The sequence below is a fragment of the Podarcis muralis genome, chromosome 1 (genome assembly GCF_964188315.1).
Source record: "Podarcis muralis chromosome 1, rPodMur119.hap1.1, whole genome shotgun sequence".
In the NCBI taxonomy this organism is placed as follows: Eukaryota; Metazoa; Chordata; class Lepidosauria; order Squamata; family Lacertidae; genus Podarcis; species Podarcis muralis.
In genome coordinates, this window is record NC_135655.1 from 65,850,385 (window position 1) to 65,866,984 (window position 16,600).

The window sequence follows — 16,600 nt, forward strand, 5'->3', positions numbered from 1 at the left end:
AATGCAGGCTCCCTGGGCCTGTAAAGCGAGATGAGTGCCGCAACCCCAGAGTCATCTGCAACTGGGCTTAACTGTCAGGGGTCCTTTACCTTTACCTCTTTTTTTTTTTTTACCTTTTTATAATAACAGCTCATGGAGCTACAATTCCCAGTGTTCCCTCAGAAGAGGGATTGATTACTAAACCCCTCTGGTTTCACAATTCCCAGGGTAATTTAACAATCAATCCCTTCTCCCAGGGAACTCAACCAGTGAGCTTGACATCAATACCAGAAAAGGTTCTAGAACATATTATTAAACAGTTGGTCTGTGAGCACTTAGAAAAGGATGCTGTGATTGCTAAAACCCAGCATGCGTTTCTCAAAAGTAAGTCATGCCAGACGAATCTCATTTTTTCCCCAGTTACAAAATTGCTGAATCAGGGGGATACAACAGTGGAACAGACTCCCACCAGAGGTGGTGGACTCTCCTTCCTTTGAGGTTTTTAAGGAGAGGTTGGATGGCCATCTGTCATCTAGCTGATCTAGCTGAGATTCCTGTATTGCAGAGTGTTGATGATGCTCAGAATCCCTTCCAACTCTACAATTCTAGGATTCTGGAAACCGTAGCTTTGTGCAAGGACTAGGCATCTCCTAACCACTCTCAGAATCCTTAGCAAACTACAAGTCATGCTGTGGATGTGGCCTAAATACTTCTTTAAAAATACTAATCAGATATTAATCCCCACCACCACATGCACACACACACCTTCTCGGTATTCCTGAATCAAAGCATTTCTTATACTTGTCATACAGGCATTAGGACACTGTTTACTGAGTCCACACGCCTTTAAAAAAAGAGTCAGAAATAGATTTAAGGGGCTTTGGTATCTTCGATGAGATGAAAAAGTAGTTTATGTAGTGTCTGTCAGGGGAAAATTGATTCCCTATTTATAGGGGAAAGAAATGCAAAAACTTGTACGTTCGAAATGATTGAGTTGCTGAGGAGGTAATTCCATCTCTGTCCATAGACGTCACTATATAACTATTGATTTCAGTCCAAGCACATCTATAATCTTCATTTATGATGAAGGGTGGTTTTTCAAGTGCCACCATTTTCCAAATGTCAGGTTATAAGAGCATCCCCATTCTGCCTGAGGAAATCATTGTCATATAAATAAAGTTGTATGGAGAGTCAAATGGGCAAAAACCAGCCTATGTAAACTTCCCAATAGAAAGGTACTTGCAGCTGTTTACTCTATGGAAGACTGGAATTGGGCCAGTGTCACGTGCATAGAGGGCAAGAATGCAATCCACATCCCATCAGAGCTAAAAAAAAAAGCAAAAGGCCCACATGATGTGTCTCTGCATGATTTCAGATTTCAGGTGGGGGATTGAAATCATGTCAAGGCAGTTGCAGAGGAAGAGGGCGGTTCATTCCGGGTGCCATCTATGAGGGGGGTGACAAGAAGGCATCCCACCACTGCGAGTGGAGAACCGTGCCGCTGCGAGTGGTGGATCCCTCCACCGCCGCTGCAGCCATGAGCAGAGGATCCCACTGCCATCCGTATGGCGCTAGAGCAGCAGTATCAGTGCCACGTATGCAATGTATGTAGCAGCGCTGCACATGCACCGCTGGGTGGTTTGCCCTGCCCTTTGACACCCCACACCGGATGCCAGAGAGCCTTCCTTCACCCCTGGTCAAGGCCCCACATAAAATGCTCCCCAGAGCATGTTAGGTGAAAAACTAGCTACAGTTCTGCTTCTTGATGTGCTGATTTTGTAGCTGATGAGACTATTTTATATGGTGAAGCAGTGAGATCTTTGTGTATCCACTCCATGCTGTCTGGAATAGTACAGCGCAGGAACAGGGTCATCACGTGTGGTTTCAATAGAAATCAAATATTTGCAATGAAACTAAGGGAACTGGACATCATCTAGTTCAGTGTATGGTAATGTTCATACAGCAGTAGTCAAAATTCACATTATTTATTTTTAAACACCATACGACAAAGAGCAGAATAAACCATTCAAAGTTTTGTTGAGAAACCTTAGGGCAGGAGAAGCCAAAGACAAGCAACAAAACACCCTCCCCCCTCTCCCCCCACTCCACTAGGGACTAGGGGAGAAATTAGATTCACTTCTTCATTTAGGGTTTCTGAAATTATACTCAAACCAAAGCACAGCCACCCTTCAAAATTCACACTTCTCTGATCTCAGTTCTCTACTGCAGGCTTGTCCAACTTCCAAGAGACTGTGATCTACTCCCACTATAAAAAAAACTGGTGGTGATATCTACCCACTTGATTGACCAAGTTGTTCAGCTTTTTTTTTTTTTTTTTTTTTGAAGGGAGGTGGGAGGGGTCCCACGATCTACTGCGATCTACCACAGGCATCCCGCAATCTACCAGTAGATCACAATCTACCTGTTGGTCATCCCTGCTCTACTGCAGATACTGGGGTAAAGATGCATATGTTGTAGGTAATAACATACAGAAATGCATTCTATGAGGGTAAAGTGCTCTACAAAAATGTATATTTTAGGCAAAATTGCACACAAACACATGCATATTAGGAGAAATTTGGACTAAAAAAATATTCACAGACTGATGCGGAAATGTGGCAAACTGTACAGAGAGAGCAATCGAGAGAACCCAAAATGGACAGATCCATCCGCCCCTAACCTCCACACACATTCCTCCTCTTCCTTAGCTGGCTGAGCACTATTGGCTAAACAAGTGGCAGCATGGTTGGAAATGAGTTTTTCGCCCTTCCCCCCCAACTGCTGCCTTGGCGCACTGGTGTGCTGAAACACAATGTATCCACACACTCTGGCCTGGTGATCCTTGGAAATGGAGTCCTTTTGAGGTCTACAGCAGTGGCATTGCATGAGTCACTTGGTCCATTGTGCACACTGACACATCCTGTGTCAGGCAGCCATTAAGCCCAGGATGCCAGGTGAGATGCTCAAGAGCATTCCTCTCTCTCGGCCTGCCACTGCAGCTCCACAAATCCCTGCCAGACTTGTGAGGAAGCTGGATAAAGAGATGACTAGCAGCCTTACAGGGGAGGTGGGGAAGGCATTTGGGGAGTCATTGATTGGCATGGAGCTGCTGCACATGCTTTTAGTTGGGAATTAAAAGATCACATTTTGTTTGAGCTGGATCCTCTGAGCGTGGCAAAGCATCCCTACTGCTTGGCCACTGATGATGCAGGGCCACAACCAGAAGAAATCTTTTTCACATATTTACCAGCTCATGGGGCCTTCTGTGGCATATTCTGCACCTAGTATTTTGCTTCGAGGTGAACGGAGGCTTTGTCTGGTGCCAGAAGAAAAAGAGCTCCCTGCACAGAAACAGGGGACTGGGCTGGCTTCTCACATATGAGCTGCCATCTGTTGTTTTCACCATCATGTAATGCTTACTAAACAACACGGTACCTGCTATACTTTTTATATATGCTGGAAGCCACCCAGAGAGGCTGGGGCAACCCAGTCAGATGGGCAGAGTACAAATAAATTATTATTATTATTATTATTATTATTATTATTATTATTATTATTAACTTGCTTTGCATATGTGAACTGTTCACTTGATCAGGCAAAAGGCTTTTTGAAGCAACTTTTTGATAACTATGATATTCTCTCATTGATATAATTAGCACCGTCTTCTGAATCTACAGAGCCAGATTTTCAACAGAATAGGATAAAATGCTGTATCATCATTGATTTTGGATGCCCCGATTCCCCCCTCTCCCCATCTCTTCATTTTAACTCTCCTCAGCTGGGAACATGTTCAGCCTGCCTTAATGAAAGCAGCATATTAACTCGGCATCAAAAATTAATTATTTCAAGCTGGCGTCTTAGGATGAGTAGAGCAAATCCCAAACACCAGGAGGAGCCAGAGAAGTTTCACAAGCTTTTAGCGCCGCACGTTCGCTCTCCCCCCTTCTTGGCGAGGGAGAGAGAGAGGGGAAAGTAATGACAATAGCAAAAGCGGCCTGCGCAAAATTGATTTCCCTAAACTGGGGCATATGTGGATTAGAGCTAGCCTGAGGTAGCAGAGTCATTTCTGTCAAGCAGGGGATGGCAAGATTATCACTAACCTGAAAGGACAGCTCAGTAGGAGCTGCCAATTACATGTAATGTATGGTGTGTGGGTTTTTCCTTTAATTGGGGAATCGCTTAAAAAAAAAAAGACAACAGAGAAATCATAGGAATGAGTAGTGAACATCATATCCCCTTCAACAATCTATGGGAGAGAGTTCTGCAGGAGACTGTGGGTAGGGAGAGGAACTTGATAGATATTTCTTTGTACACCAAAGCCTCATTAAAACTGATCCCCTGGTTTTGTTTTGAGGTTTATTACACAACACACAATTTCAGAATTGCTGTATCAGGAATTCTTATAAGCTTCAAAGAAGTGGGGGGAGGGGGGCACCTTTATTCACTCCTCAGCCCCACACAGGTGCGATATATTCTCATTGCTTTTATGAGATTGAGTCAGCTGACAAGGAATGAGGATAAAATCGCTCTCTTTTCTTCTATTTAAGAAAAGCAGCAACATGTCTTTTATTGATTATGTTTTCATAGAAATGGTCCCTTGGAATATAGAAAGCATCCTTCATGCCATTTCCAGTTCTGCTGGCAAAAATAATAATATTGGCATATGAGTTTGAAAGCCCTGAAACTGATCACTGTGTAGAATCCCCCTGTGCTCTCTCACACACACATAGACACTTCCACAATATAGCTTTATTGTCTAATGCCCCTGACTAAGCTGGTGTGCACAGAGCAATATATTTTGTTAATCAAGAGTAACAGTTACTCCAGTGTTTGGGCTCTAAAGGTATAGGGCATGGGAGACCCAGGTTGAAACCTCACTGGAGTCACTACCTCAGCCTAACCTACCTCACAGGGTTGTTGTGAGGAAGACGAATGGGGGGGGGAACCATATATACAATTTTCAGGTCACATATAAATAAACACGAATGTTATATGTTATCTATGCAAATATACTGTATACAACAGACCATGTGGCATTTCCCTTATTTACCAAACTGATTCACTGTTATATAGTGTGGCAGATCCCCTAAATAGATGTGTGGCAGGAGCCAAAATGGTGGACAGGCTTATATAATACTTGCAGAATTATACCTTGTTTGTACAGTGCCTCTTTGCACACTTCTGGTTACATGGTTAACCAATGGGACAGGAAAACAGAGAGAGCAGAGCAGTAGTTCCTTTCTGTGAATGCCATCATTTTACATGAGGCTGGTTTATTTGCGAAGAAAAGAATTGTTGTTTAGAGAAGGGTAACATTAACCTGTATCATCATTATTAAATCATGTGAAATGGCCCAGTTTCTTCCATTCTTGAAACAGGTACCTGAGTTTTCCTATCATGCACACCCACAACCCTCTGATAGCTTCATTTTTTTACTTTTTTATTTTTAAAACATGAGGAACAGGCAACAGAGCAATGACAAGGGCTGCCCTGTAGCCTTTATATCCTGTATTGATTGTACTCTCTTCTGGGTTATCCTTTGGAGCTCATGGGCTAAGATGGGGAACCTGTGGCCCACCAGGACTCCAGCTCTCATCAGTTCCAGCGAACATGACCAATTGTCAGGGATGAAGGGAATTAAAATCCAGCAAAATTTGGAGAGCCTCAGGTTCCCTGTCTTCACATAAGCTTCTAAACAATGTCAGCACCACCTACATGTAGAAAACGCAATGGTGTGGAAGAGAAAGACTTCCTCTTGGGTTGAACCCATGAACAGAACCCAGCAGGAAGTCTGGAACCTGCTCATGGAAAGACCATCCTTGGGGAAAGCTGTAAAGTTACACGGAGTGCCAATGCTAATGTAATTTTCCCATGAGTATGTGCCTACCGCAGGATCCATTCAAAAAGTTACCCTCTCAAGTAATGAACATTATGTCAGAATCATCCCTCTGTGTCACACAAAGGAGGAAATGCACTCCCAGAATAGGAAATGCAATGATGAGCTATAGCTGCCTTCGCAGGAATTATGAGGAGCAATTTGAATTCAAGTGCCTTTTCCGCCGGTTACAAATCACTGCAGAGTGTTATTCACCATAATGCTGTCCAAACATCATTTTATTTATTGATGTTTATTGCTTCTCTTTTGCAGAGTGATGAGGTTTTGACTGTCATCAAAGCAAAAGCACAATGGCCTGCCTGGCAACCGCTAAACATGTAAGTAGGCAGGGAATTAAACCTCCCAAAAGATTTCCTTCTCTGCTGTCCTCTGACAGAATGCTCTGAATGTCTTGCCTTCCACCAAAGTTTATCTCTTTCAAAGAGGAACAGAAAAAATCCAGTTGATTAATGAGTTTCTTTTTTTATACCATTATGTCTCTTTCCATTTATCTCTCTAACAAGGGTGTGTGTGTGTGTGTGTGTGTGTGTGTGTGTTTGAAGGAGGTGAGTACTAGATTAGGAGTTTGTTTTACTTACCAGGCACTATGGACATATATTTGAATCCTCATGTGCTCTCCCTGTTCTGAGCAGTGAGGATATAGCTGCACTATAGACTAATATGCCAGTCATATGCATGCTTACTTTGAAGCAAGTCCAAATGAGTTCAATGGAACATGTTCCCATATAAATGTATAGAGAAATGCAGCCATAAAATAGGTTAACAAAGGCAGCCTTTGTCTATTTTAAAGCAAAAAACCAAAAACATAGGCAGCCTTGGGAAATCCAAATCTGTGAAGATTGTGGAATCTCCAACAGGAAATTACTAGTTTCCTTAAAATTCCCAATTTGGAGGGGGAGCGGTCAAAGTTAATTTGTGACATAACAGATTGTGTTTAAATGCAAGCTTGTGTTTTAGAATATGACTGATTGTGGAGGAATAATAATAATAGACTCTGACATTATCACAAAAAGTGATAGAGCAACAAACATCCACCAATTGCCCCATCAGCTCTCCACATCAAAGATTCCCCTGGCTCTTTTGATTCTGTGCCTACTTCAGAACCATTGGATCTAACTCTCTGAAGCTTCCTTGGGTGGTTGAGTGAGTGGAGAACTATTCTTTCGGATATGGAAGAAAACTTTGGTTAATTCAAACACGAACACAGCTTTAATTAATGAACATATGAAATAGTCATACTGTGCCTTAGTGTGCAACCCTCTCTTCTTTTCCCCCTAGTCTTCATTTCCTGAAAAAGCCACCTCCTTTTGAAATATCAAACACACTTTCCAGAGTATAACCCTAGAAAGGACACTACAGGATTAGGCCGCATTCTTACATGACTGGCACATTTCCTAATATACTAATCTTCTAGCACATTTTCATCTCCTTCCTTTCGTCATGAAATATGTTGCTTTATTCCACAGTCTTCCTCTAGTCTCATGAGATTTGATTGGCTGTGTCTTTCGTGCAGTTTTCTTTTCCAAACTGGCACATTTCTAATGCTTTTTCATCAATGCACACGACGATTCAAGGCTTATGCTTGATTTGGTCAGCTGTGGGGCATGTGTACTTTGGCATTCATGCTCCCAAGGCTTTTGCCTAAACTGTACAGCATCCCCCCCACACACACACACCTTAAATTGTTCTGTGGACCAGTGGAAAATAGCCTTTTCTAAGCTTGTCATTCCAATGTTATTCTAAAACAGCATTTTAAAAATAATAATAATAATGGAAAATCCAATCACAACCCCTCTGGTCTTATTTACTAGGATGTTTTAGCAGTGAATAATTTTAAAAGAATGCATCTCTAACCTTTTACTCACACACCTATTTAAATATTTCCTAAGCGTATTAGCTCATTCTTATGCTTTTGACACCCTTGATGTTTATAGAATTACTTACTTCAATTGCCATGTAATTACATTTCCTATCAGTGCAAACAATGTCCAACAAGAAATGATCCAAATTTTAGTCATTTAAAATTTTATACCAAGTTTTACTCACTACAGTCAGGACATATCTACATATTGCTCATTTTGGGAATTGGATGCCCTCACAAAGCAGATCTTATCTCTGACAGTCCTCACACACAGAGGGCCTTCAGAACCGCAACTGCAAATCCACAGGGGCTCAACCTGCTTTGAGTACAACCAGCTTTCTGTTTTGGCAAAATGTAGATGCCCATCTCATGACAGTAGTACCCTGTGGTACCCAAGTGGCTATATGTCGTGTCTGGAAAGTGCCCTTGTTTATGTCTAGATTAGATAATCCCTTTCAAAATGTCTGCTCAGGACTAAATTTCCAAATGTGGTTGTTGAGAATGGGAAAGGGAGGAGAATTTCAAATTGCTGGAGGAGAATTTCAAAGGCTGTGCAAAATGTGCACGCTCTAATCCTTCTTAAATCTACAAAACTCTGGGTTATCTTTCTATATGTACCCATTGGCCCTGATCCAGACATTTACACAGGAACAGCAAGCGGTTGTAGATCCGCTGCTGTAGTTGTGGGTAAACACAGCTTAGTGCACAAGGTTGACTTAGGAGATTCCATATAAGGCAAGGCATGGAGTTACTAGGGTTGCTTAAAGCACCTCCAATTTGGTTCAGGGCCCAATTTGATGATCTTGATCAGGTCTCAATCTGACCAGAACTAAACCAAAAACTCTTGCCTGCATTGACTCCTCCCCCTCCCTCCAATGCATGTTTATGTCATGGAATTCTACTCAAAATTGATCCAGAGCAGATTCCAGCGTATAGTTAGCAGGGTAAAAACTTAAACACATTGCAGGATTCCCAAAAAATAGGCCAGAGGCAATGAATATTTCATCCAGCAGAACTTTACTGCTACTGAAGGCAAATGGGCATAATGGTTACAAATCCAATGCATTCAGGATTGGCACTGTCCATAAGAAATCCAGTTGCAGCAGACTTAACTTAAACTTAGTTTGGATTTGATATCCCGCCTTTCACTCCCTTTAAGGAGTCTCAAAGCGGCTAACATTCTCCTTTCCCTTCCTCCCCCACAACAAACACTCTGTGAGGTGAGTGGGGCTGAGAGACTTCAGAGGAGTGTGACTAGCCCAAGGTCACCCAGCAGCTGCATGTGGAGGAGCGGAGACGCGAACCCGGTTCCCCAGATTACGTGACTACCGCTCTTAACCACTACACCACACTGGCTCTTATTGTTAACTTACAATAACTTATAATAAGTCTAAACCTAACATTAAGAATACTATGTACAGAACATCACACCAGAAGGAAAATAGATTGAAAGTGAAACCCAGGCTCCTTCTGGCCTCTTATTATAGTCAGCATGACCTTGAAGAAGAGAGAACAGAACCAGTTTAAGCCAGTTGTACTCAGCTTCTCTGAAGGAATAACCCAAACATCACAAACTTTCTGCTTGTTTCTTTTGCACAGAGAAGCTTCCAGAACCCTCGTGAATTAATTAGAATAGGAAAGATGTCTACACATCAGACCAATACTTTCTTCACTAAGAAATGCAAACTGACAGTTTAATCCAGGTCTAAATTTGTGGTTGGCAGCAAGGAGAGGGTGGAAGAAGGAGACATGCAGGCAGAGACTTTCACCAGCATTGTCTTCTTCTCCCCTTCTCTCCTTGTCTCCTGAGCACATCCCTTTTTGACAGCCACAGAGCTCTCTAGACAGACCCAACCAAGAATGATCCAGGGCTGCCTTGACCTAGTCTGGACAAATCCCAGATCTACTCAGATCAGTTTGGAATGCAGGATTTGTCTTGACCAGATGTGCAGACCTGTTCATTAACCTATTTCCATGTGTGGTCTTGTTTCCCCACTCCTGTACAATAGGCTTCTACACACCTGTCTCAGGAGATCCATCTGCTTGTATAAATCTCATTTATGTGCCCAGGTGCCACCCCACCCACCACCCCATCTTGTAAAATAACCAGTCAAAACTCATTACAAGAAACAAATCAGGCCACAACTTTCATTGATTACAGATGGAAGAGGTTTGGCATACGCATTGGGTATAACCATTGACTTGCCAGAAGTAATCCATTTTAGAAGCGGAGGAGGCCTATGACATACATCAAATAGGTCGGAGGCAGGCTGTCTTATATTCCCCAGGAGTGGACCCAAGTGAAGCCCACAGGCTCAGTTCGGCGTCTCCTCCACAGGCCAGCCCCATAGCCTGCCCGCAGTTGGCCAATTTGCAGGTAGGCTTGTATCCACAGCCCTGGATCGTGGTGGGCAAGGCGATGCCAGCTTGCAATGTCACCACACCAAAGATAGTAAGTGGACATCTGCAAACTTTGCTAGGAAAAATTATTGTATTTCAGTATATGCAGCTGTGCTTCCAGCTGTCTAAAGAACAGGGAACTTTACCAACGATTATAATTTCTACACTCAACTTTTCCATTTTGCCTTAGATGATTTAGCAATGATTAAAATGTTGCCTCTGGATAAAATAAAATTAGTCCATTATTATGCATAACATGACAAACTAGTTGTGGCAATATGGGTTGCTAATTTTCCACTGACTAATATGTATGGATAATGTTCTTAAGAGTAATCACTAAGCCTGCACCAGGAAACAGATTTGCCAAAGCATGGTTTTGCACAATATATAACTATGTCAAAATGGATCACTATACATTCAGCAAGATATTACTGCCTGGGAATTAGGCTGGATTGTGATGCATAAAATATTTTCACCCGCTGTTTGTAGTCTCCAGTGATCATAAAGTTACACTACAGTTGTCAAAAGAAATTGCTGCCCTAATATTTCAGTTTTTAAGATATCACTGTTCAGAATAAGGAAACATTTTCTCATGTGATGAAATATGACTAATAATTGTTCCAGTAGTTATCATTGAAGTGTCAGTGTTTGCCTGAAGTTAAACTTGTCACTGGTGTCTGGAAAACTGTGAATGCATTGCTGGATTTTTTAATACGTTGCTTAAAGATTATAAGCATCATCTGTTGTTATACATATGTCATCATTCTAAAAAGGTTATTACGCTTGTCGCTCCTAACATTTTTTAAAAAATAATAATAATGCAGCAGTGGTGTAAATCTGTTTTTAACTAATCTGACATATGGGAACAAATATGGCCGATTAACCCATTTTTATTTTGCACAAGTTGAACTGAACTGAATGACAAAAAGCACAAAATCCTGATGATCACATACAGCAGAGTCATCTACTGTTGCTACATATCATAAACAGAAAGAGGTTGCTATCCAGAGGGTCTTCAACATTAAAAAAGAAAAGTTGCATTTCTCTGTTCAAAGATTGCAAGCCTTGCACAAAGAATTGTCCAGTTTGAGATGTAGTGTCTCTTATTTAAACTCTTTTGGCTTCCTTTGACACTCCAGTCATTTCATCCGAGGAGAAACTTTCAAGTTTGCTTAAGGCAAAAACTCTGGATGACCTAGGGTTGTAACTTGTGAAGAACACCATGGGAAATTTAACTAGTTTTACTGAAACTTTCTTTGGCATCCCTAAGAACTCATTGGACATTTTGCCTGAGGGGGGAAAATCAAATCCACTTCTGATTTCATGTTAGGTGAAATTTCTGTGAGATGCATAGGAGGACAATTAACTGTGGAAAACAGCTGCAGTTTGCAAAACGAAGTATGTCTAAGTTGAATTAACTCTGGAATAGGGCTTTGCCAAGCAGAGGACACATCATTATTTGTCTTACTTATACGCCAGTGCCTTATAACTGAAAATTTATAAGCCTGCTTCACTATGTAAGCAACTTCTCTATGTTATGGACATAGGTTGTTACTATAACATAGTACAACTGTGACAGGTATAAATGAGTTAAAATGGTAGGCATGGTTCTCATGTAACTTTTTGATGTGGTAAAGTCACCATGAGGTGATTTAACTATGTAGAATTCACATGCTGAATCTTTTATTTTAATGCAGCCTTAAATAGTGTGAGAGAAATGCTATTTGCAATGTTTTCAAAGTCTAGTGTACAGTAGATTTTTCTCAGTTTGGAAATAATAGTTTCTCACTATATGAGAATGTTCTGTGGTCTTCAATAGGGTCCCCAGATTTTGTTGGACTACAGCTTAGCCAACTGTGAGGGATGGTGGGACCCAAGGTGAAGAGCGCTTCTCTAATTTATTCAAAATCACTAAAGATGCATGTGGTACAATCACATCAGGTTACCTTACTATGTCAAGAGGTAATGTGGGTCTTAGACTGAATGTCCGATTGCTTCACCTAATGCTTTGCTTGAACAAGAATGCCGGTGTTCATCATCATCATAATGTGGAAGCATGCCACCCATTGAGACAGTTTACTTTAGCAAAAAAACTAAGGACCATTATAGGGAAAATGGGAGGGGGAGCCAATGGCATGGAAGAACTCAAATCCGTTATAGAGAGCTCTTAGGAACTAACTTATAGTGCAGTAAATAGGTATGAAATCCATAAGGCACAGAAATATGGTCTGCACTTTTCTTATTTGCACAGCTGCATACGGCCTGTCTTTGGGGCCTTTATACTTGGATAAAAGGGTTATCATTTGATTGGTTACACCTTTGATGCAACATCATGTTCTTGGCTACAGAATTGTTTAAATATATGTGGTCAATCTGGAATCTTTTTGAAAACCTGTGACCAAAGATAAGCAAGGGGTATCCTTCTAAAAGATAACCCTCAGCTGTCTCAAAAGATAAGTATGCCCTGAGAGCATCTTAACAGATGGTCACTAATATGTGCCGATGTAGGGAGGTCTGCTTGTTCTTTATTCAGAAGGCAACTATTCTGAATGGCACTCTGCTTTAAGACTTGCAGTCCTGTTGCTATAACCTTAGATACCAGAGAAATTATCACGACTGAACAATGTATAAAAAGAGGAGACTGCTGAACAGCTATATACTTACGGTAGATGATACACATGGTGGGCATTCGACGTACCAAATAGGTTAGAAACCCTGTGATTTAGCTTGGGTATCTGAATCAGTCCCACGTGGCTCCCCATCTCAATATAATCTTCCAGAAGCATTACTTGGTTGTCTCCTCCATAAGTGCACACATAGTTTGTCCACCCAAACCAGGATTCTAATTAATTTTGATGGAATTGATGGCCACATTTTCATGGGGTGCAAGAATTGATTATCTCAAATGAAATTAGTTGGAGCATGTGAGGTATATGTTCAGGGCACAAATTGGCAGGCATTCAGCTAAACCTTCAATTGTAGTTTAGAAATTCTTTGAGCCATTCAGATAAATAAGAGTGAATTGATACATTTCATATTTTATCTATACAGCATTGCCGCTTCCAATAACAAAGGATTGTTTCCCTTCCGTGTTGAGAGACAAGATACTTCCCATGTTGGAATTAATAGAGCCAATGGAGGGATGACTCTAACATTGCATGGGTGCAGCCTCATCATATAGAGAGGGGGTGCAAATTATTATTATTATTATTATTATTATTATTATTATTATTATTATTACTTATATCCCGCCCATTTGGTCAGTTCTCCCCAGCCGCTTGAGGCAGGTCCCAGCAGAATGTTAAAAACACAATAAAACATCAAACATCAAAAACTTCCCTAAACAGGGCTGCCTTCAGATGTCTTCTAAAAGTCAGAAAGTTGTTTATTTCCTTGACATCAGATGGGAGGGCATTCCAAAGGGCAGGCACCACTACCGAGAAGGCCCTCTGCCTGATTCCCTGTAACTTCGCTTCTCGCAGTGAGGGAACTGCCAGAAGGCCCTCTGCACTGGACCTCAGTGTCTGGGCTGAATGATGGGGGGTGGAGATGCTCCTTCAGGTTTACTAATCTGAGGCTGTTTAGGGTTTTAAACACTTTGAATTGTGCTTGGAAACGTACTGGAAGTAACATGAAAGTACCATTAATTTTGCAAACGTAGCATCAATCAAGTCAAGTTTTGTAGTGTACTCCATAAAGCAATCTATTTCCTTCTGAAAAAGAGGAAACCTATAGTCATTTCATTGATGAACGTATTTATTTTGCTTAATAGTGATTTAAAGGATTTAAAAACAAACAAACCACAATTTTGCTTTTAAGCTGACCATACTGTTCTTCTGTTGTGTGAACAATGAAAAGAACTGAGAGCAGGATTACTTTGCATTTCTGAACAATATAGTGTTTGGAATGGTTACATGTCTCACAGTGTTGATGTTTAATCTGTCATTTTAGTGAGGGACACCTGAATGCATGTGAATATTTCTAAAGACCGAATGGAGCAGTGGTTGAATTTTTCTTTACTGTTTCAGAAACAACACTCACAGAACATCTGAGCCCAAGTGGCAGGCGGCGTTATTCAACTTTGCTGCTGTCCTTCAGAAAAACTCTGAGTGAAATAAATTGACACCTCAATTCCCTGCCCTGCTCACTGTTGTTAATAACAGTGATGACCCTAACCTGTAGCAGCTGTTTTCATATTCCAGGCTATACAACCCACCTATGGCCATTCCTAAGGGACTCCCACAGGGAAGCAGCCAGGCTTAATAACAGAACAGCTTGACAGCCATAGCACAAAAATGAAGAGCACTTTGAAAAGTGTCCTTAATTAATCAACACATGTCCAGCTGAGGTAATTAACAATACCCTCCGTGTTGTTCCTGTTACATCTCACACTTAGGCTCAGCGTGAAGCTTTATTTGCCAAGTGTAATTTTTGTTGAGATTGTAACTCTCCAGAATCCTGGGGCATACATAGTTTCCAAATGAAGCTACAAATCCATCCAGGGCAACTCATAATACCTAAACCACTTGGTCAGGAGGGACCAAGGCCATTGCAAGAGCTTCTTCCAGGTGATTTTCATGCCATGCCAAACCAGTAACAGTGGCCACAGGGGGGCGGTGAAGCTTCCAAATGGTCAATACTTTTCAGACACAGAATTTAATCATGTACAGTCATACCTTGGATCCCAAATGCTTTGCAAGTTGAACGTTTTGGCTCCCAAATACCGCAAACCCAGAAGTGAGTGTTCCAATTTGTGAACGTTCTTTGGAACCCAAAGGTCCAACTTGACTTCTGTGGCTTCCGATTGGCTCCAGGAGCTTCCTGCAGCCATTCAGAAGCCACCCCTTGGTTTCCAAACGTTTTGGAAGTTGAACGGATTTTCAGAATGGATTCCGTTTGACTTCCAAGTTGCCACTGTACTGGAAAATTTAGGCTGCACAATTAAAGTGGATTTGGTGCTTTTGTGCAACATGATGATGATGATGATGATACCAATAGCAACAAAACATGTCTCTCCCAAAGAGGTCTCTACAGCCAAGTGGTTTGACTTCACCCACAAAGGTGTATTCCTCCACTGTCTCCTGAGGCAGATGGATTCCAACCAATACTTTTTCTAGTAAGGAAAGGGATGGAGAACTACACTGGAAAGTGTGGGATAATAATGGCTTAGCATGGCATTGGAAAACCTCTCCACAAATGAATCCTCATTACACAACAGGCATTGTTTATTGTCCCCACAAACTTCATGGCAAGCAAATCAAGATGAATCTGAAGTAAACAGGTCATCAGGAAGCAACCAAAATGATTGATGTGGCTATGTCCCAGATCAGTGTCACCAGTGCTTAGTAGATGATTACTACCCCCCCCCCCACACACACACATACACACACCTTCATTTCCATTTGACTTTCACCGAATGTTGGCTAAGATACGTTTGATAAGACCAACAACACTTTTAATTACATTAGCAAAGCTGGTGATCATTTCGCAAGTTTACTTTTGTGAAGCGTTTTAAAAACGTTAGAATTTATAATGGAATCAAAGCCCACTCGAAGGAATGTTTCCTGACACAAGCTAAAGAGGGCATTTGAATTTCAGCTTTGTTGTCTATGTGAGGAAATTCTGGTGTAGCTTCCAACGTGTACAGATCATCAAATGGGAGACTGCAATTATATTGCCTCTTGTGGGAGTCCTCTAGTTGCTGTTGCCAATCAGTTTAACACACTGTGGGCACTCTGTATGAAAGTACTGTTGCCATCAGCTGTGGGACCCATGTGACAAGGGTGTTCTGTGCTGAATAGTCCTATAAATCTGAATATATTGTATTGAGGCCCATTGTAGTGCTATGTTGTTTTACTGGGATTGTATTGTTTTAATTACCGTATTTAACTTCTTAATGTTTTAATGGGACTGTTTTATTGTGTACTTATCGGTATTTCTATTTTAATGTCTCTGTGACAGGTTTTTATACTTCTCTATAAAAGTATAACACTTGGAAGCCTATTTGGACTTTAAGTGCTATATGAACTAAAACAAAAACTCTTATAAAACATAGTGCCATGTATTTGAAGCGTTTCCTGCTTACAGAGCATCCTTATTTGGATTTTCAGTTCATTGCATTTCAGAGTCTCAAGGTAGAAAACAATGTATTGTTGAATGGCAACTAAATTTAAAAACATCTGTCAGAGCTGCCCTAGGTCCCAGCTCACAAAGGACCAACGCCAGTTCGTTGTTATATAAAACAGTCTTTATTGAAGCTCAGTTTCTTTTTCACAGCCGCGGCGCGCAGCTCTACGTCTCAAACTCTAGACCGCCGAAGCTCCGTCTGAATCTCCTCCCCCCAGACACCAGTTTAAGACTCTAGCCTTGCTCCACCTCTTCCTCTGCTCTCTTCTCCTCTGGGCCCGCCTGTCCGCTGGGGTCTCGCCTCTCCTAGACTCTTCTGACGCTGAGTCTCCTGAGTC

At 41.4% G+C, this 16,600-nt stretch overlaps 1 protein-coding gene across 1 annotated transcript in view; it reads left to right on the top strand.

The window, feature by feature from the left end:
- Nucleotides 1–16,600, top strand: part of SPON1 (spondin 1) — a 262,295-nt gene that overhangs the window by 201,926 nt on the left and 43,769 nt on the right. The window contains exon 7 of the mRNA XM_028730502.2: nt 6,128–6,192. Within this exon, the coding sequence (XP_028586335.1) occupies nt 6,128–6,192 (65 nt within the window). The remainder of the gene's footprint in view (nt 1–6,127; nt 6,193–16,600) is intronic.